Source organism: Cinclus cinclus, chromosome 2 (assembly GCF_963662255.1).
Source record: "Cinclus cinclus chromosome 2, bCinCin1.1, whole genome shotgun sequence".
Lineage (NCBI taxonomy): Eukaryota > Metazoa > Chordata > Aves > Passeriformes > Cinclidae > Cinclus > Cinclus cinclus.
Genome location: NC_085047.1, coordinates 62,019,625 through 62,042,460, shown reverse-complemented (window position 1 = coordinate 62,042,460; position 22,836 = coordinate 62,019,625). Strand labels below are relative to the sequence as shown.

Sequence of the window (22,836 nt, the reverse complement as noted above, 5' to 3'; positions counted from 1 at the left end):
CTCTGCATAGACTGAACATGCTGCCCTACGTAGAATGGATGGGCATATTTGGTGTTATCTTTGAATATTTAATTCAGCTGATGTGATTAAATGTCACCAAGGTTAAATTATGAAGTTTGAATCTTTAAGTTTATCCTTGGAAAATTTTAGGATCCAACTTAACAACTGTATCTCACTGTGAAGCTCGGTTTGAACCAGATGACTTCTGTTGTTCTTCACCCACCTATCCTTTTTTATTATCTGAGAGAGCTGTATCTCTTTATTAAATTTTGTGAATTAAAATACATAAGTAAATTTTGAAGTTATTACATATGCAAATGTCCTGAATATAAAGGACTTGTTTTGTTTCCACAAGGAGCCATGTAGAAGTTCTAATCATAAATTTTTAGAAATATTTTCACATCCACATAAAAAATTAGAAGCTCCTTGACGAACATAAAAAGGGATTTGTCTTGCATTCCTCACATTCAGGTTTTAGTGAGGCACCAGACATTTCAGATAAGTGTCAGGAATTTTTTGGGCACCTATTCTACAGTACTTTAGTCTTCTGTACTTGTACTTCATGTCAGCAACAGCCTTGGTATTATTCTCCCCTATTTATCAGGGAAATATGAGGCTTAAAAGGTTTTATTATTTTATTTCTGGCTTCATTTTTTGGCTTATAAACTGAAGTATACATTCTTTGGACTTCTTTATAACTCTGATTTCATTGGTTGTGTAACTAACCAACTATCTTTGAATGTCTCCCTAAAATCCCACTGGAAAGTTACTAATTAGGAAATCACCTAATCCTAAATTTTATTTTGTGATGTTCAAGGAGAGCATGTTCACCTTCATGGCAAGCAGTTCTGAATGCAGTACTCCTGTGTTTTATCTCCTGAGGATTCACTTGCACAACTTGAACAGATCATAAATTTGATAGCAAAATTTAGTGACTCTGCCTACTTTGACCACTAAGAGATTTTCCCCGAAAGTACATATTGCAATAGTTGTAAGTTTTATTCATAACTTTTTTTCTTCATAACAATAATAGGCATCTCAATAAAGATGGGAAAATGTTTTGCATTGATGGAATTAAGCTTACTGTAAATGCAGTAGCCTACCTTGTCACACTCAAATTGGAAAAACTAAAAAAACACTGTCAAAAATTCAATTTAGGATTACAGAGATTACTGCAGTATAACAGCTTTCTATCTGTAGTAGTGTATAAAAGCACTTCTAACAGTGCATCAATTTTCACAACCATTTAGTAGATTAGAAAGCAATTGTAAACAGAGTAAAACCCACATTAACTCCTGTCAGCAGCCTGCCTTATTCTCAGTTATGGATTTTTTTTGAAATAACAGTGAAGTCTAAAGTGATGCATCAACATCACAGATTGTATTATAAATATGAATGAACCCATTGTAATGGACTGCATAGTAATAGATGGCAAGAATTTGCCCCCTCTCGTCAAAGTAGCAGCTTTTGTAAGGGAAGAATAGCTGTGGCATAAGGAAACATGTCACTCTACAAGAAATTACTGTTTGTGTTGTGAAACAGTAACTGCACAAAGTGATGGGGTTTTAAACTTCCCCTATTTTAATATTGTAGCAATACACCATTAATAAGTGTCTGGTATTTCTTTTAATTGAAATCAGCTGAAAGTTTTATATATTTCTAAAAACCCTAAATCAAGTATTTTTAAATGAACAATTATTTAAACAACGTTACAGGGCATAGTTTTTTGGAGTGTGGAGAAAGAAAGTAGCCGTGCATGGGTTTATTTATTTTGGAAAATTGCCTTTCTTTTAACTGCTCAAAAGCAATAAATGCAGTGAAAATGAGAAGAATACTATTTTTTTTTTCTCATTGTCAGGTAGCACAGTGGTAGTTACGATAAACTGATTCATGACTAGCATGGTGAAAGCTGACCTTGAAAAACTTGATGATTCTTCATACACAGCATCATGAAGAGTAGAGTGTGTTATGCATTTTTTTCATTTCTCCAGGAGATACCTGATGTCTCTAACAAACACTGTTCACTAGATATTTCCTAACACCTGTTTCTAAAAGCTGTTCTACTGCGTATCTTGTTAATTGCTGCTGTGCATTTAGCTATTCCTTATAGACTTAAATAAAGTCTACCATTCAATTGCTTTTGTTAGAAAACTCTGCCTAACAGTGCATTGTGATAAACGTACCACAGTCATAATGCTAGGCACTATGCTATAAAACCGTGCTTCTCTGAAGTCGAACGGACAATACTGTATATTTGAGTTCCAATTTATCACACACAGGATATTATACATTGAGGACCAAATTTGCAAATGAGGATAAATGTAATATTTTGTATTTATGGGAGTAAAACCTGTTAGTAAAGTAGCTACAAAAATAAAAATAAAATTTCCTCCAAATTGTAAGGATGAAATGTAACAATATTCTCTCAGCTGTTGCATTTCATTGTTATTTTGTGAAATATTATGACAATTACTCAATGAAACATTTTGCGCAAAGACTTAATTTAAAAAGTCTTTAAATTTTGGCTGAGAAAGCGAGTGGTTTTCTCCATGGAAATTGTATATGTCTTTGATAACCCATGTTTAACTGTAACTTTTAACCTTCAGCTTCTTACATTTAAGCAAAAAGAGTTTCAAGAATTGTGGTTTCAAATTAGTGAATTTTCTGCTTTACCATGTTACAGCTATTTTTTATATTTTATTTATATTTTTGTAAATATGCAAGAAAATTAATGTTTCTAATGTAATTAATGTTTCTGAGAAAGAAATGCTGCATCTTGATTTATATTATTTCATCCAAGTAAAAATATCTCATGGTTTGGTAATAAAAGGACATTTGATGAAACTTAAAGAGAACTTATTATCAGTAAAAAAAATACAAAACATCAAGGTGTTTATTTTGTAGTTGTATGATTTCTTAATTTATATTTTCAAAACAAAAATTCAAACATTATTTCTCAACATTTTTTGTTGGTTTTTGGTTTTTTGTTTTTGTTGTTGTTGTTTTGTTGTTGTTGGTTTTCAGAAAGTGCAGGTGAATGAATGGTTTGTTAAATTGGACCTAGCATTCTAATGTAACTTCCTGTTTTTAAATGTTCCTGTTTAGTGGATTTCATTATTCCAAGTTACTTAAGTGCACAGAATTCTAGTGCTGTTCTGTGCCCCAGACTTGCACAATCATAAATTTGATTATCTTGCTGTTCCCTATCCTTCATTTACCTACACACTCCTGGGTGCAGCTGAAAATGTTTTTCCAAAACTCTCTCATCTATCACAAGTGCTCAATTCTTTCTGAGATGCTTTCTCATCAAATGCAGATTCACATGTAGTCAATGCTGTATATAAATAGATAAAATTACTGTATCTTGCAGTAATTTTATTACCATTATCTTACTAATCTGTCTTCTTAAAAAAGACTTAAATGCCATTTAAAAGCAAGTGAAACTACAGAGGAAAGCAGTTGGTAGAAGCTAGAACTGGTGAAGGTCCTAGGGCTAGAGAGTAAGCTATCGTCTCATCAGGATCTACTTTAGAATGAAATCCTCAGAAAGGAATTGCAGTTGAAACTACTGCATTGTTACTGAACTCAGACAAGAAGTACAGTCTCTTCCTTCTGATGGTCCTGTCACTCCTAAAGCAGTCAAGAGTCACTGTTCTCTGAACAGCAGGATTATCTTCCCAAGGCAGGTGAGGACTCCCAGTCCAAGATTTACCAGTCAGTGCACCCTCTGCGGCCAGCCAGCGGCCCACACTGCTGCTCTTACAGGTGTCTGTCTCTCATATATTCTATTTAGCTACTTCAGCCCATTTCTCTTTCCAAGTTATATCATTTCCATTTGGAAAAAACATATTTTAAAGACTATTGGTGAGAAATTGCTGTTCAAACCTGGCAGTTCTCAGACAGGTATAGCTACATGTAAAACAGCTAAATAAACTTTATGTTCAGGTGTAGATATATTCCACTTAATTACATGGGATCTGTTTTGCTTGCCTTGACTATCTATTTAAAACTAATCTAAGCTAGTCTCTGTCTCTAATCGAAAGAAGCCAATAGATACCTAAAGTATGTGCTTTTAATTGTGCTCTGAAGATTGCCTTTTTCCCTTGACTAGTCCCTTGACAGTGCAATCTCTTTGCCATTATTGTTCTGCAGAGTCAGGCATAATGATTCTGCACTGGGACTACCATGCTCTACAATGATTTCATTATAGTGAAATACAGCACTTGTGGGTATGTAGGATCCATAAATAACATTCCACACTTTGTAGTGCTCTCAGAAATTCTGTATTTTGTGTAATTAGTAAGGCACAAAACAACCTCAGCCACCCACAAATAGATTTTCCTATAAATGAGTTGTCTCCTAAATTTGAAATACCCTTCAGCTGAATCTTTGTGTATTACAGTCCTTCCTATATGCACCAGTGACTATGGAGCTGTGCATAATCTGATGAAGAAAATCGCATTTCTATTTTAATTCTGATGGGCATAGGTCATTTGGATTAGTTTCTGAATGAATGATGAAATATATATTAAAGTCTGTTAAACAATGAAAAGATTGATGAAAATAGTATTTTGAAGTGATTGAGCCTCAAGTAACTGCATAGTTTTGTTTCATACGAAAAATAGCTTTGTGTGTTGGCATTTTATTATTATCATAATGCAATACCTTTTATTTACCATGTTGAAACTTTAATGATTTTCTTTACTAGTTCTTTATCTTTATGCTTTATGGAATAATTAAAATTTGACATAATATTTAGTATGCTGTATAAGTAAGAGACAAATATTCTGCAACATATGCATAAAATACGATGATAACGCCCAGACAAAATATTTTGTTTACTGCTTATTTTGAATGGCAATGAAACGATATAAATTAAAGTAGGTGCTGTTACAGTTGTTGTCACTACATACTATTTTTATCCCTTTTTTTAAACTTGGTTCATACTCTTCAAAAGCAGTGTTATGGGTGTTTTGGCTTTTTTGGGTTTTCTTGTTTTTTTAGAGAGAGAGTTCATAAATCATCTTCATGGAACTCAAATAACTGTTACTTTAATTCTTGCACCTACTAATCTATCTTACTTAACAAAAATGCGTACACTCAGAACTAATATCTGCTAATCACAGGGCTGCCTTCCTATTCGAATTATCATCTCTAGATAAAGACTAAACTTGAACACTTAGTCCTCTGTGGATGTGAAATTCTAAAGTTTAGATGTACACAACTAGAGTTTTGTATGTTTTGCATTGCCAGGACTAAATCTACGCCAATTTAAGTTTAAAGTAGTGATGATTTTAACCTGAAGCATAGGATTCCATGTACCAATGCAGAAGTAGAAATAATTTATTGTATAGGCTGGTTTTTAAACCCAGAATATGTTTCAAGCTTGTCAGAAACTTGCAAAGCTGTACAGAAGTTTGGGTATCACAAATCTGTCAGAAGAGCCTAAGCACAACTATAAGAATGATGTCTACTGGAGGCAGAGGTTAGTGAATGTGAGGGATATTTTAAAAGGAAAAAATGGTGATAGGTAATGGCTGGACAGCGTACTTAATAATGGTGTCTTTCACATCTACAGTTCTTGTCAGCATATTGCATACTAAACAGAGTTCCCCTGCTTATATCCAAACTGTTCACTGTAACAACTGTAATTTGTTTTAATTATATTCTTCATGTATTCAGAAAAAGCTTTGTGAAATTTTACAGCTTCTGTTAAGTAAGTGGTGAGATGTATACTTAATAGTCTATCAGGCCTTAAAATCACCAAATCTGCACCCTGTCCTCTCTCATAGGGGAGGTGTCATCTCAGCAATCCCTTGTCTTTGTCTAGATTTCCTGTCTAGGAAATCCACCTTTTATCCAGACTTTGCTGCAGTCAAAAGTCTAAAGCTTCCAGATAGAGGAATTACTTTTAGATATCTGCAGTGTGGGCTCTCTTTACCCGTTTAAAGTATCTACATTAGGGTGAAATGAAGCACAGTTTAAAAGTGCTTGTTTCTCCTCAGTGAACGTGAAGGGAGCCTGAGGCAACCAGCACAAATTCATTCAACCAGCACTTAATCTCACACTGGGATCAAGGGCCTTTGGTTGGGCACAAGGATGCACAATTTTGTGTAACACAGAAGAAAAGAGTCAGGTTTGTTTCTGTACCTGCAATACATATGTATCCTTAGACAATGAGATATCTATTTCATAGCTGTAGTTATAATAAGGCCAGTTAAATTTGTAGTTTATTGTTTTAAATGTAACTGAGACTATTTCAAAGTATTCATTACCACAAAAAAAAAAAAAAAAGGAAATGCATCTATAAAATGTAATTGAAGTTTTTGCTTTGAGCCATATTCTGTTACGTAACCAAAGAGTTATAAATTTATAACTGTTTCAGCTATTGAAACTGTCGTGATTTTAAGCTTAATTTCTGGAAAAAAAAACTGTTTGGCTAGTAAGCTGAGAAGAACCAAAGGTTTTTAAGAGATATAAGATAAATTATCAAGTTCCATAACTAAGTTAGACATAAAGAATATTCTCCCTTCGCATTCCCTTCCCCAAAGTTTTCCTCAGTTATGTTTCTGAAATAAAAATACATAGACATCTAGCCTACTATTTTTGCTGCATAATTTTTATAAATCTCCTTGGAGTCAGCTGAATTGTTATTCTTAACACTGCTGGGTAATGTTGAGAATCTAGATGATAATAATACCGATTGTATGGGGTATTATTCTATAACACAAAACTGAAAATTATGTTTATTCTATAAGATTTTGCTTTGAAATTAATAGTAACGTGCATGAAATTTGCATTTTAATAAATTTTCCTTAGATCACAGTGAACTGCTGAACACTGTGAGATTTTTCAATAGCGTTTGTTTTTTCCTTAGCATTTAAAGCTACTCAGGTGTAACATTTCTCATGAGCACTAATGAAGGTGCTAGAAAAGATCTGAGAACGTATCTCTAACGTGTTTAGTGTGAATGACTAACTTAATTGATGAGCTAGCAATGAGTTTACACAATACAGTTGTTCTAGAAATAAGTGTAATTTTAATAGTTATTACATATACTGTGTTCCCTAAAAGGAGTTTTTACTGTCTCTATAGAACATGGTAGGAGAAATAGAATTTTCTTCAGGAGAACTGTGTGGCGATTGTGCCTGTGTATGACTGAGAGTAACCTACAGACATTCTAACCTGAATGAATTTGTGTGCATGTAAAACTGTGTGTGTACCTTGTGTCCTAAAAAAATATTTTCAAGTGTTTTGAGTGGTCTTAAATTTTTGAAGAGTGTCCACAGTACTTCTCCTGACTGACTTCTAGTTTCTTCAGTTACATACGGAATAATGGAGGGGAAAATTGAGGAGATTTCTGAGCAGTCAAGTGATTTCCATCACAGACTAACTTGGATCTGGAAATAAGTTTTTTTATGAGTTGGGGTTTTTTTTGTCTACATCAAGTTGGCATCTATAGTCAGCACAGTTGCAAAGTAGTAAACACCAGTGATTTCACACAATTAGCAAAGCTCACCCCTAACCAAGTCTGGCAATATCTGGTTTAAAGGCGGTGAAGCATCTGCACATCCACATTTGAGAAGGAATTGTCATTGCTTAGATGAGATCATGTATGGGCTTTGAACTAAAGTCTAGGCTTGGAACTAAAGTCTAGGCTTGTAGTGGGGTGCATACCAACATAAACTGATACAGTAAACAATGGAACAAAAGCCTAAACAGGAAAAAATGGAATTTTGTAAAAGTTTGCCTTTAAAGGCTGAAATCTGTCGTGATCAGCTTCCATCAAATTCATTTGTGTAATGACATAGAGTTGTTACATTATCTTTGGTTTTACTGGGGATGCCAGGGTTGGCCTTTATGCTCTCCATGGCAGCCCATAAGCTGCTGTGCTTTGTCTTAGTGACTGGTGATGCCAGCGGAGCAGTGTTTTGGCTGTTGCTGAGCTGTGCTTGCGCAGTGTCGTGCCTTTCTGTCTATTCACCCGCAAAACACACGGAGCCAGGAGGCTCAGTGTGGGAAAGAGGTTGGAAGGGGATAACTGGCACACCTGACCCAGGCTGATGCTCTACCACATGATGTCATGCTCAGCAATAACATCTCAGGGAAAGGAGGAGAAGTTCTTTTTGAATATGTACCCTTACAACCTAAGCATATTTTAAAAGGACTGCATTTTCCCCAACTTGCTTCAGAAAACCCCTTCACAGATTTTATGCTTTTATGTGTCATAGTATGAATAATATTTAGTTGAATGCCCAGAGTAATTGAAGAAAGAAAAGCATTCATGCTAATTCAGATAAACTTCAGTGGTTCTTTGCTGTAATATGTTGCTCTCTGAATTCATGCACTGTTCAAGCATTTACATTTAACATGAGAATGTATTTGACCATGCATGCTACAGAGAAATAAGTTAAACATATGTTTTTCTCTTTGTGAGTGACTGAACTGGTGTATTATTATTTTAATTACCCCTCAGACAATTTTCTGATGTGTGATCAAGTGCAGGTCAATGTTCTGAGAGTCCTTCAACATGACAGTTCACAGAATAATTATCCTGTCATCACACCTTGATTCATTGTTACATCGTTTCTTGGACTTTTTCCTCTCTTTCACATTTGCTTAGCAACCAGATCACAAGTCTCATACTTATTATTCAAGTAATCACCCTCTGCAGCACATAGATGCATCAATTAAAGCTTTACAATGAAGTATATTGTTCTGTGCAGAATCCTCAGGTGTCAGGAATTAAAAATTGATTTTAAATGTTGCAGGCTGCGTTCAAATGGCTCATCTGTGTTTATGTTAAACAAACAAGCATGCTAACAATTCCAAACAAAAGAGATAGGTCAAAATCATTAGGAAATGAATGATAAAATGTATTCTTTTCTTAAAGCACTTAATCTTTTAGAGATTTACTGATTAAATGCAGCTCTGGAATGTCTGAGTGCCAAACATTTATTTTAGCTCTATTTTTTCAGATGCAAATCAATTTGATATCTGTTTTATATGTTCTTACCTATAGCCTTTGTAAACATTTTCTGGCTAATTTTCCGATTTGTGTAAATTTCACAGCAATTTATTATTCGAATTAAATTCAAGTACCCAGAAGCAGTCAAGATGGTTCAGTGATTTAATGTTGGCGTCCTGCAGCTTTGACTTTAATCAGCAGATGCTCTGGCATTACCATAAATGTTTTCTTAACCGTCTCTGTCAAAAAAAAAAAAAAAAAAGAGAGAGACAATTTTTCCTGTTTGGAGTCTCCTGTTTCTGATTAAATTCGGTTTGGGTTCTTTTGCATAATTAATATACCATGATGCTCTCTCATCATTTGTTTTTAATATCACCTTTTGAGCTAAATACATTTGCAAGACTGCTTCATAAGTCAAAACAGACAAAGGAAAAACAAGTCTATGTTTAAGAATCCTCTGTTTCCATGGCTTGGGAGGTCTTACTGCTTTCTGCCTTGTTTTCTCAATGGGTATAGAAGCTTCAGGTTTTCAGTCTTTCAGTTTTTCATATTCTGTGTAATATTTTAAGTTCCTCCACGAGAGAGAGGGTTTTTTGTCTGTATGTGCAGAGGTGTGTTCCATTTTGGATTTTTGGAAATTTAAAAAAAACCCTCCTACACAGTAAGATTAACTTTTATTAGTTGATGATTACTAAATAGTATTTGATTGCAATTGATTAAGAATATAAGGAGGAAGTGCTACAGTTAGCTTCTATTGTTTTTAACATACCAAAGTGGCTGCTAAGAGTTTAACTGGTCGAATATAGGACAGTAAATATGTTCATTGCATGAAAAATGCATACCATTAGTGATGTTAAACACAGCATTTTGAATTCACAATGACTGGATTAATTACCCATGATAATGTAGCTTGAATTCATCTTGTGATAATTCAGTGGTATTTGGAGGAGTCAGTAAAAGCCGTTTTTAAATAATAAAACAGTCTCCTCTTTCAGAGACTGTTGAAATCAGCATCTCTTTTCAGAGCAGTTTGTCACACTAGCAGAGTACAGTTTTTTCTGTCAAATCCACATATGGCTGGATCATGTGCAGAGTAAAAACGTTTTTTTACATCCCATCTTTCTCCACACATGAACAAGGCCAAATTACAGTCCATCCCAAAGAGAAGGAATAATTAAGTGAAAGTACATGGCATTAATTAGAGCAGTCTATAAAGAGAGAGAAGAATGTCAAAGGAATATATTTATACAATCTTGTTTGAGTGAGGAAGAGATAAATCACTTTGCCTTTATTTCCCAATATTTACTTTTGCACAAAGATCTTCTTGAATATGTAGTATTTCCTGCTCCATGGTTTCAGTCTGCTCGTTAGTACGCTATCAATTATTTTCTGCAGAGTTTTGTCAGAGGAAAGTAAGGACCATGATAATAATATGAAAGTTGCATGAACTAAGATGATTCAGCTTCATTCCACTTCTCTCCAGTGTATTCATAAAGGCAATCTTAGATGTTAGTTTACAAAAGTGAAGCTACACAGTCAGGTCTGCTTCTGTCCTCTTAAAAAAGCACCCATGCTATAAAGAAGCGCAGATTAGAATTCAGAGTTCTCATAAATACTTGTCCAGGTTAGTAAATCACTACACTCTTCCCTGACATAGCATTAACACCATGTAGTGCTCTCTGTTGCTATTCTTCCAGAGACCTCTTTTAAAAATGTTTAAAATTAGAGGATCCTGAGAGCCATACACTATTCTTGCAATCTATTGAATAACAGTGAATGACGGCCCACTGTGACTGTGACCTGTGTGGGCAAGAGCTGCCCCAGGACATTGGTCCTGTGCCTCTTACAGCAATGTGAGAAGATCATGTTTCTATTCAACTGTTAAAACTAATATCCACCTAATTTACTTTCATCTCTAGCCTCTCTTTATGCTGTTCCCAAAAGTATTTCCAGGACTCTGTAGATCTCCCTCTTGCTTAGAAGTAGATTGATTTCTTTGGAGAGAAGAGTAACAGATGATGAGAGAAAGATAGTTTTTCTCATTGGTTTGATCTGATATTACAAAGTATTTGTATTCAAACTTAAATGAGTTCAAACTACCAGTACTCTGCTTGCTGATACACACCTGGGAATGGAAGTTTGGGATACAAACAAGAAATAAATTTGTATGGATTTGTAGCAGCAACTGGAATAGCTAGGGAATATTTTGTAGACATTTGATATCAAGAGTAGTGGATAAGAAATAATAATAGTGCTAAACTTTTAAGGCAATTACCAGGTATAGATACATGTCCTGTTTTAGGGCAAATCTGGGAGGAAACCTCCAAAGGAGTCCCTCTAGAAAGCAAATTCAAGCAGCCCCTACCCCTACCAGTTTGAGAGACATAAATCTCATTTGAGAAAAGTGGAAAAAAACTGTTCATTTAGCAAGCAGAGTACTCACAAACTTGGAAAAAGGAATAATAATAAACAATGGAACCTCTCTCTGTTCTGAAGAGATTGCAAATTCAGAAAATCCCTTTCATGGGGTGCAGCTCGGCTCATTCAGTCTCTTATCAATCCCTTTTGAGCTGGAAAATGTCACATCTTGTGTGCCGGTGGATCACAGGTGTGAGCTCCTGGTGTTCTTCTGGGCTTTCAGTCCAGAGCAGGCTGATCAGTTCCAAGACAAAGAAGAGCCACAGTCCAAGGAACTTCTCTGCCTCAGCTAGCTAAAAACTAACTAAAAGGAGAGCTCTCTCCCACTGTCTGTGCTGCAGACAACACAGTCCGCGAGAGGGAACATGGGAGAGCAAATGCATTCTGCAAACAAATTGTACACTTCTTCTCCCCCACTTTGCTCTTGGAACCAGTCTTAGAGGTGCAGAACTTAATACCCAGCATAAACAGAACAGACAGTTGGGGATACAAGAATCATAAAGTCACTCCAGGACCATACATAAAATCATAGAATGGTTTGGGTCAGAATTGGCTTAAAGGTCATCTAATTCCAACACCCACACCGTAGGCTTGCACAGCACCCACTAGATCAGGTTGCCCAGAATCCCATCCAGCCTGGCCTTGAACCTCTCCAGGGATGGGGCATGTTTTTTGTGGGGGTTTGTGGGTTTTGCTTGTTTGTCTGGGGTTTTTTTGGTTTTTTTTATGTGTACGCTAAATAGTAAATACTGAACAGAAGCAACAACATTTAGAACTGCAGTGAGTAAAATCTCAAAAATATGAGGTCACTCTTTAAGATTTGCTTTGTTGTTTGGATTTGTCATGAGTTTTATTTTCTAGAGGTAGGAGGCTTCCTACTGCGTTTTTCCTCAACAAAATTGGAGGACAAAATTGTGTGTTTCTTTTCCATTTTAGTTATGTTCATCAGCATGTTGCTTATCATTCCCCATTGCATCTGCTAGCGGCTTTCCTTTGATGGCAGCAGTCTTTATGCATATTCCTGTAGTTTTTTCTCAAAGTGCACCTTGAAAGCAGTACTCATCTGTAGGTAGCTGGTTTGCAGACAGGTTTGGAGACTAAATGTGTCTACTGCTCGAAGGCAGTTTAGTATATGTGATCTACATTAATTATCATCAGCTGAAGAGGGTAGCTTTAGACCGTGGACCTCTTTGTATCTTGTCACAGGTCACTAACTTAGACAGCCATCATTTTTGACTGTTAACTCTAAAGACAATCTGGAATGCAAGCTGCAGTTTACTTGTGAACAAAATAAAGCAAGTAATAAACCACATTCCAGGAATTTAAAATGCTCTAAAATATGTTAACTTCCAGTTTTATTATTGTCATTTCCTGGAGTTTTTTTCTTGATTAAAAGAAGAGAAAAGTTGATATTTGTCCCAGTTGTACTTTAAAAGAAATGCCATAAACACCTAGGCTGTGGATTGTTTCTGCCCACTGGGGCCTGAAGACCCCATGCCACTGGTACACATGTAGATCAATGTTTACCTTTTTAAACACCCTTTGCCTGACATAAATAAGACTAATTTATTAGTTGTTAATCCTAAAGTTACAACTTATGATTTATCCATTTTGAAATTAAGATACTTAGAATTTAGTTTTTCAAGAATGTTTCAAACCATGTGCTTAAAAATCATTAATGAAGCAAAACAGGTATCTATTTTGTAAATTTCCATTTTGCAGTTTTCCTAGAAACTGCCAAATGTGCCTTCTTTTGGGGAAAAATGCATGGAAAAAACACAGGAAATCAAATGTAATTCAGGGTGAATTAGGGAAGATGCCAAACTCCAAAGTCTGAAGTAGCCATCTTAGAAGACACCTGCAGAGGTTTCGTCTCTCACTGACCTTGGGTGATTTCAGCAGCCTGATCCACATTCTTGTTCTCTTATCTTGACAGGTACTCAAGATTTTTGTTAAAATCCCAGTAAATAAAAGTTGGCATTTCTTGTAAAAAAAAGTCAGTGTCTTATCACAGGTGGGAATATATTAGTTTAAATATAGAAACTGGTTCCAACTCACTGCAAGTGCAAAGTGTTTTTGGAAAAGATTGGTAAATTTTGAATCGAATGATCAGCTGGAACTTAAAGTGGTCTTTGAGAAGATATAGGTAAGAAAGGGATTAAAAGAATTTTTAAAGGCTTTACTTTAGAGCCAAGTAAAAGGGAGCTGATCCAGCACAGTTCCTGTTGTCAAAAATTAGTTTTCTCAGAGTTTGTAATTGACTGTCTCTGAAATTTAGTTTCTATAAATTCTTTATATTAGTCACACTGTGTACTGATAGTGTCACTTCTTGCCTTTGAAATGCACATAAACCCCCTATATTCACAATTTCTGAAAACTGTCTCATCTAAATTGAGCTTACTGATAGTGTTTCTTCTTTGTGTTTCACACCTTTTTAATGCAACACTCAAGAACAGCAGCAACTATTAAATGAAATGTGCATAGTTTAAAAAATAAATGTTCCAAATATCAGTAGCACTTTTTTCATGTCGCATGAGTTATTGTCTGCTTAAGAGTAGTAGAGTTGTGATCACTTAGCATGAAATACAAAGATGTAAGAAATTACTTATCAAGCAAAGGTCTTTCGAGTACAGCTCACACTCCTTTATCTGGAGGGCTGGAAGGCTGGAACTGCAGGTTCAAACTGAAATAAGTCGTAACAACACACATTGCTGCTTTTAACAGGGACATTCTTCAAGCCTACCCTTGTCAGTCAGAAATATTGTTGAAAAAAATGAAAACAATTAAAAGTATTTAATTTTTTTTCCATTAAACCATCCAGAAAGGAGCTGTCCCTGTTCTTTTTTTTTTTTCCTTTTAAACAAATGATCTTAGGTGATATGGATGGACCTTCTAGCTATCAGCAATTTTTCATATTATGTCTGTATTCTGGTTCTGAGGGATAAGGTAGGCTTTGAGAAGGATAATTAAGTCTTGGTATGTTCTCACACAGGGGCTAAGGTCTGGGGATGGAATTCAGAAGGCTGTCTTTGAGCTGTAAAAATTAAAGGAAATTGGGTGCCTGAAAAATCTGGGGTCTCGCAACTGTCTGGTGCCTGGGTCTCTAATAGGGGTTGGTACAGGGAATCAGGCTGTTGTTTCAAAATTGAGAGGAAAACATTAATTAATTATTTTATTCTTGGCATTTCTGACAGTAAGAAGCCAAGAGTTTGTAATCTGTTTATTTAAATGGAACATATGAGGATATACCCCAATATCCTCATGACATCCGTGGTATGTGACCATTGTCTTAAGTACAACTTCACTGGTTAAGGTTGCACTGGGATATGTCTGATGGTATGGTCAGTGAACCTTGAGAGAAATCAACAGGACTTCCAGAAAGAGACTGGGTTGTGTCAAGCATTTCATATTGTGGGAATGCTATAAAGCTGCATCCAAAATTAGCACATGGCACTGCTGTCAAAAATGCATGTTCTTTTCCCCTGGCTTTCTGCTGGGAAGATACATGAGCACAGCATCAGCAGGGTGTAGCTTTTTGAGAATTTCAGTTCCATGCATCAGGAATGAGGAACCAGAGATAAACTATGACACCAAACTGGGGAGCCAGTGGTAAGAGTTATGGGTAGGGCTGTTACTTTATCCAAGCTAAAGTCCTTTGGCATGGGGACATTCCTTCATTGTCTAGGACATGACTTAAATGGTAAGTCATGACTTAAAATGTAGAAGTAATTTGCATTGCCAGTAGTGTCAGTATGGGTGGGCTTTAGAAAATGTTGGCATAGACATAGCTTCAGGAATATGATGTAGCATGTGGAGCACGAGTCAGCGAGATCAGAAATATTCCACAGGGGTTTTGAGCACTTTTCCCTGTTAACTTGGTAAGAGATGTAATGAGGTTGTAAGTGCAATTGTTCTTTTTATGTTACAGTTTTGTCATGCCCTACATTTTGATGTATGACTGTAATATGAGCATGTAATGCCATGCAATGCTGTTCTCCTTATTGTATTTGCGACTTTATTTTTCAATCAGTCTACAAGTATTTGCATAAAACCAAAATATGTCCTTAGTATCAAGACTTTTACTGAGAAACTACATGATGAAATGAAGCTTTTCAACGTCCTTTTTCATATTAAATATTTATTAGTTGTTTTTAAAAAATCTATCTTGACTTTAGTGAGTCTCTTGCAATCATTTTTGTTCTCTATTAAAGGTAATACATAACACTGTTGTATAGGATTCTAAAATCTCCAACTGATCATATTTTCCCCCCAAGTTCACAGCAGGCAGGTCTAAGATTTTTTTTTTTTTTTGTTCAGATGCTAGTGCACAATTTCCTTTTTCTGAATGTGATGTATCCTTTAATAGGTTATAAGCATGCTGTTATAAGTTGTTCTGTATTAGGACATCACTTAAACTGTGGACAGCTACATTAAGCACAGTTTTCTGTCAAATGAGTTTCCTGAGCATTACTTTTAGAAGTCTTGTATCTAGATGATAGTATTTGGCTCCAGGTTTTGCAAATACGGCTTTGGAATGCTTTTGATTAACAGCAATGTTCAAGCAATTAATATCTGCAAAAACCTGCATTTGAATAGGTCTAGAGGACCCACAAAAATTCAATATCAAACAAGGGAAAAAAAAGATTTAAATATCATGGAATTTGGAATTTGGACACTGAGACTTTCGTAGTGTATAACGTGATCTCTGCCTAACCTGTGCCTGGAAGCATTCACTAGCAGTAAAGTCAAAACTATTATGGGTTATCACCTGAGCATTTAGAAAACTTAATAATTAATTCAAAATTACTGGTTTTTTTTTTTTATCTGCCTAGTCATTGCTATCATAAGGTGAATGACAAATTTTGGTTATTGAAAGTGACCAAATAGTAGAAACTTGTCTCAACCACTTCCAGTGTATACAGGAAATTAATATGTTCTGTCTTTATCCAGTGATTTTTCATGTCTGATTTTTTTTTGTCTTGCTACTGCCGGAAGGTGCTCCTTGCTACAGTAGGTGGACAAATAGTGCATCTCCAGAAATGTAAGCTTTCTTCTTAACAACAATTCATGCAGAAGTGCCTTTCCATGAGTAGTTTTTAGTTGAACTTTCTGTGTGCTTAAATATATTCAGTTCTTTAGAAGTGTATTTGAACCAATGCATGTGTATAAATACGTAATTTGTTTCAAATATAGTTTGTTGTCGAAAGCACAAAACAAATTTGTATGTCTACGATGTAATGGTTCAAAGCATTTTAGGAAAAGTCCATTAATACCTGTATGGTTTGTGGATTTTCTGTGTGTTCCCTTTTTCTGGAAACATAGGTGGCCAATGTCACCGTGTCCTGGCTGTTTGGGCAGCCATATCAAATACTGTCTTCAGAAACATATCAAATTCCTGCTTATGACTGGTTATGATTTCTTGCTTTTGCATGCATATAAGCGAATTCCAGAACTTCATTACTCTGGTGATTCAAGGTTTTAATGTCTAATAGTGAGTAAATTAATGGCTATTTATTCTTATACTTTGTCAGTTAATCTTGACTTCTGGCTTTTCTTGCAAGTAAATAACTATATGCTTTCTAGCATTTATCATACCAAACTAAGGAAGTTCAGTTTTTCCACAGCTGTGGTCAAAGATTCATGCTAACCTGCAGCAGTTTGCAGCCATGTACTTCTGAATACACATGCCAGATACACTGGTTTTTTAAACTGTTCACCTCAACACTGCCAGGTTGAAAATTAACTTCTTTGGATTCACCACTATAGCACAGGATTTGAGGGAGGTGAGGTTACAATCCCAAGTCAAGGCACTGGAATGGATGGTAACAAATCATCAATGCGTGCAAGTTTTGAATCAGTGTGTGAAGCAGTATGGAGACCTTAAGAGCTTGGATTTAACACAAATTTATTTCTGTGTTGTCTTAAAATAAAAAAAATGTGATGACTTAGTGAGACTTTTTACCTTAATAGTGCCTAACTAATTTTACACTTTGATTTAAAGTCATATTTTTTCACTCTAATAAGAATGCCATGGGCAGCACATATACCTGAAGTAATATAGTGGTTAATTTGTTACATGCACATTTACTGAAGTGAAGTCTAAGGCTGGAAATAAATTTGTATGCTTTCTGAGCCAGGCCCAGCAAAGTTCAGTGTTCCTGAATGAAATTCACAGCAGCCAAATTGTTTAGCAGGGAACTATCTACCTCCACATCTGCAAATACTGGACTTGCACTTAGGCACAGCAATGCTCTGTGGAGAAGTTCCTTCTTGACTGAAGAACATAAGCAGTAAAGATGCCAGCTGATTTAGAAAGCAGCTGAAATGACAACTTTGAGTTTATAATACTGGATTTAGATAAAATATGTGTCTAAGTACTACTTTTAAAATATAATCTAGCTGATCAATATTATTTGTAACATGGCTGAGGCCAAACTGTTCTCATTAATAAGGAATGCTGCTAATGACTAGCATGAGACTTTGTGATTTTTCTAGTGAATCTTGACATCATCATTGCAAAGGAGATGCAACAAGAACTACACACATAAACTAAAAACTATTTAAGACACTTTCCTAATGTCATTTTTCAGTGTTGCAGGACACTTCAGAATGAAGGGAAAGGCTGGTCATTTGAGTTAAATATTGCACTTATTAGTCTATGCCTAGAAATTCACAATTGCTTTTGTTTTGAGGGGAAAGAAAAGACACAGCTGTCTTCAGCTTTACTCTGTCCTATCCCTATGCAACAACTCCAGATTGTAGGCAGCGATTTATGGGACATGCTGAAGTGAAAGCCTCAATTAGTTACTGAGTTTCAAAGTGTTGAAAGAGTTTTGATAGATCCCATGAGCTACTGCTTATTAATAGCTAGCTTGGAGCAGCTCCCTGCTTAGGCTGCAGTTGTGAGTCTCACTCTTAAGTCACCTCTACTCTGCCTTGTGTATACCATGAGAAACTGTTGGATTTTACAGCTGGATTTTACTTTGAGGCCTCAGTTCATAAAAAGTTCCCCATCTCTGTTATTCAGTCTAGCTCACCACACCTAATTCAACCTCACATTTTGGGATGAAGACTGCTGAAGTGCAAAGTAGTTAAAATTTGGTTGTCGGCGCATTTGAGAAGCTTACTTTCAGTGCCTAATTTCTTTTAGACTTTTTAAAAATCCAACAGCTATGCTTCATCTCTGATGATACTATAGTGTGTTTTCTTATACTTTGAAGTGTTGATTTTTAAACACCAGCTATTTTTCCAGCTGCACATAGATTGAATGTAAACAGAAAGGTCTGTGGTGCAGCTGGTAGTTTGTATATTGACACAGGTAGCATGCTTTTATCAGTTTGCAAATATGTGTTCCAAATCAATAAGCATAAACATTTAAGTGGAATGGGATATTTAAGAGTGCACATACAAAGGATATTTTAATTATATATGACAGGTTTATTACATGTAATTATAAAGATATGTTCATAACCAGTCATTGGCCTCCTGTGATTCAGGAACACTGTGCTGCTGCATATTCAAGGTCAAATTATTTTCCATGGTGTGAAAAAAAATATAATGTTTTCAGCTAAGTGTCAAAGTTGTCTTAAGAAAGTTTAATTAGGAATTGTTTATCTGATTTAGAAGATGATGGAAAGGGAATATTTATTTTTCTCCACTTCCCAAAAGGTGATTGTACTTTAAAAATTTGCTGAGATTGTCCAAGAAAGTGTGTAAAATCCTCATCCATCACCGAGAGCCCCCGGTCAGGGAATGACAGTGCAGTAAATATCTTCAGCAGCTGCCTTTTAATGTACAAGCTGTTTTCAGTAGGAATTTTCAGCACTCACATAAAACACACTGTCATGAGTGACTGCCTGTGCTCCAAAGTCATTACTATTGGGATGATGGAACATCTTTCAGCGAATAACCAAAAAACTTTAAATGTCATGTCAAGTGTGTTGAAGGCATTTTCAAGCCTTGCTCAAGGTTACATGAATATTGAGTAGGTCTGTTTTTAAAAATTTTGATATCTGTGAGAGAAACCACTCATATGCTGGTTTGGAAGACAGTCACTTGATCTGGAAGGGGGGTGGGGAACGACAGGAAAAGAAATCTATCTATTAAGCATGCCAAACCTGCAAAACTCCTGCCTGGATATTAACTGAGTGCAACTTTGTGTGACAAGCAATGCCAGTGATGTTTAGCAAAAAATACTGAATTATGCAATTTCTTGAAATTACTTAGCTGCCTAAAAGCTCACAAAGGAAAGAAAAGGTATTGCAATGGATGCTTAAATTAAAATAGTTTTTCTAATACATTTTAAAATTTTAACAATTAAAAATATATAGGAAATGTAATTAACGAGAATAAAACCTTGGAAGACACTGAGAGTAGGTACCTCTTTGACTCCAGTAGGAAAGGAGGATCCTGTCAGGCTACATCTGTGATTTGGTAAGAAATATGGATGATACTCTAATGAAGACATGTAAAGTCTGGATCACTTTCAAGGGACTGAGTCCACTGCTTTTGAAGTGATAATATATTTTGTCTTGCCTCCTTGGCAATCATTACTCCTTGTAGTACATCATCTGCATGTAAAATTTGTCTGATCAAGAGGTATTTTTATATTACAGAATATTGAGTATTTTAATAATGAAACAAGGTTTCCTTGATTTGTCTTCTGCAGAGAACCAGAAAGGACAGCCAGAGAAGCGGTGTTCACACCACAGTTTAAACTTGACAAGAAGCCCAGTCACCAAAGAAGTTACATATGATGTGGAAACAAGTTCTAAGGTGTTGAACAAGGCTGTTGGGAGAAAGGAAGCCTGTCATGGAGAAGGTGGCAAAGAAAAGAAAATAGATCGCATCGGGTCCCCTTCTAAGGGAGAAGCCATTCCAGAAGTAGAAGCTCTCTTGGCAAGACTGCGAGCACTATAGAATAATCATATGACAGATTAAATAAAAGTTAAAAACAAGAGCCTACACTATGTCTTTAAAAAAACAGTAATTTCCTATTTTTGATGTTGCATACCTCTGAGTTCCTAACTTCTGTGGATGAATGATCTGCTTCTAAACTTTGTTTGCAGCACTATACAAAACAATGCTATAGTTTTGCATAACTGCAAGATGGTTTTTTATTATATGTTTTTACTTAAGAAGCATATGAAAAGTATCAGAAGAAAAGAAATTCTAAATTGTTCCAAAGCACAATCCTTTTAGTGGACAGACCGCTAATCATCTGTTTTGAGTGCTTCTGAAAATAGGAATATCTTTTAAGCATTGTTAAATTATCATGCCTGGGAATAGGGTCAATAAATAACAGAAAAGGTATTCTTATATTTTCTACTGTAATTTCTATATTTAGGAGGCTAAAGCACCAAAAATGTATCATTATAGTGTCCTTTACAATTACAGTAATATACAGTATCAGCCATATTCCAGTTTGAGCTCATAAGAGAGCACCAAAACTTGCTGCATTATAGAAGTATTTACCACATGGACAGTAAACAAAAAAGTCTATGCAAATAATATACTTTATGTGTAATTAATATATCACTGCTTTTAAGGTTATTATCATTATTATATCAAAATAATATATACAATTGCTTTGATTGCAAGGCTTTTCAATTGTGTCTTTAGTGGGGGAAAATGCCTTCACAGTTATTTACCAGTGTAATATTTTATCTTTTCACGTGCGAATTAATATGTTTCTAGAAAAGGAACATGTAATGGGGAAGATTTTTTCAATTAGTTTTTCACAAGCTTATTTTCCAGTAGCCCATGAAGTCTTACTTACTGGCACAACAGGAGTCTTGCAAGTGATTGCATCTCTTTTATCCCACTGTCACTGTACAATGTTGTGTGTTCACTATTGTATTTATTAATTGCACATCAGGAAGAGTTGCTACCAATGTTACCAAGTAGGGAGCTATTGTTAGTCTCTTTGCTCCTTTATTTAAAGCTTCCTTATTACAAGAGTGTATTAAGAATCAAATATCTTTCTTCTAAATTACTTTATTTTTCTTTACAAAATGCTGAAAAATATGTCTTTCAATAAGTCAGTTACATGAAACCAATGTTTCAATGCTCCAGTGCTTTTTATATTCTTGTTTAAGTTGCCTTTGTACTTCCTGCACTAAACATTAATAAAGTTAATTAGAACTTGAAAACTGGGCCTGATTACACACACGGCATAGGGGGGTTTTCAGCCATCGTGGGAATCAATCTCCTGTTTCTGGGACTGTTGTAGCTGTCATTATACACTAATTACATATCCCACCTTTGATGAAAAAAGGGAGTTATAAATACAAGTCAGGGAAGGATTCAGAGCAGGCCTGTCAGACAGACATTTCTTCAGCTTCCCTTGCAAACAATGGGCACAGCTGTCATACAGAGACATCTTTGATAACTTGAAATATATCTTGAATATATAACTCGAAATACAGCAACTGATATTTGTTCCACTAAGGTCTTCTGCACTTCCAGTATTAAGACTTACGACCCCTATTTACAGGGTGCAGTAAAAATTACTATCTAAAAAGGCCAATACAATTGACTACATAAAGTGACATTTCAAACGCAAAGAAAATGCCTGTTCAAGAGGAATAAAAGTTAGCAGTTCACTGGATTTCTTCACTTGCCAGGGATGCTAAAATAAAAGGGCGAAAAGTAGAGAGCCATCTCTTAAATATTAGGAGGATGACCTACCAAGTGTAGGTGGAAGTACACATTATTTTCAGGAACACTATAAACTTGTTCATTTGAATTAATGGATGGTACTCTACCTGAGAAAACTGACAGTTCAGAACACTGCTGCATAGCTGATCCACCAAAGAAAAGTTACAAAACTATCTACTGAATTTTACAATGAACAAAATGCTGCTAGAAGCCTAGAATCTCCTGATTTTATAATAAACATTTATCTCTAAATTACATAATTTAAGTTACTTTTTCTTTACTGTTTGGAAAGGTTTTAGAAATGTATTCCAGGGCTTTTAGTCCTTCTAAGGTACTGTGTTTCTGAATTAATCCTTTCAAGCAGCCATCAAGTTAATTTGCAGAGGTTTTTTTCTGTAACAAGGCAAATAAAATGCTGTGCAACTTCTTAGAAACCATGTAAATACAGTGTGCAGTTTTTTCCTTCTTTTTTCCTTCTTCTTTGTATCATCATTTCTTAATCTTCTCAGAGTTAAAGTACGTGGTCCAGCTGTATTATACAGTAGGTTTGCTTTCTATATTTTCTCTAATTTCCATTAGATACAAAGTCATACACAGGGTGTTTTTGATATGAAAAATGCTAATATTGCCTTATGAGTTCAGGGAAATAGTAACTTTGAAAGTATTGCCGCTGTATTTATTGCTATGATTTTATGTTTTTATTAAAGTATAAAACTCAGCTTGTAAATTATATAGAGCAAATTGCTTTAATTAAATTTAAAAATAAATTCATTTATTCAGTTTATAATTTA

At 35.3% G+C, this 22,836-nt stretch overlaps 1 protein-coding gene across 1 annotated transcript in view; it reads left to right on the top strand.

Annotated features, from left to right (window-relative positions):
- The window catches only part of DIAPH3 (diaphanous related formin 3), a 203,592-nt gene extending 182,157 nt beyond the window's left edge, over nt 1-21,435 (top strand). The window contains exon 28 of the mRNA XM_062514786.1: nt 20,055-21,435. Coding sequence (XP_062370770.1) covers nt 20,055-20,305 — 251 coding nt within the window. The 3' untranslated portion in view covers nt 20,306-21,435. The remainder of the gene's footprint in view (nt 1-20,054) is intronic.
- Nucleotides 21,436-22,836: the final 1,401 nt, after the last annotated feature.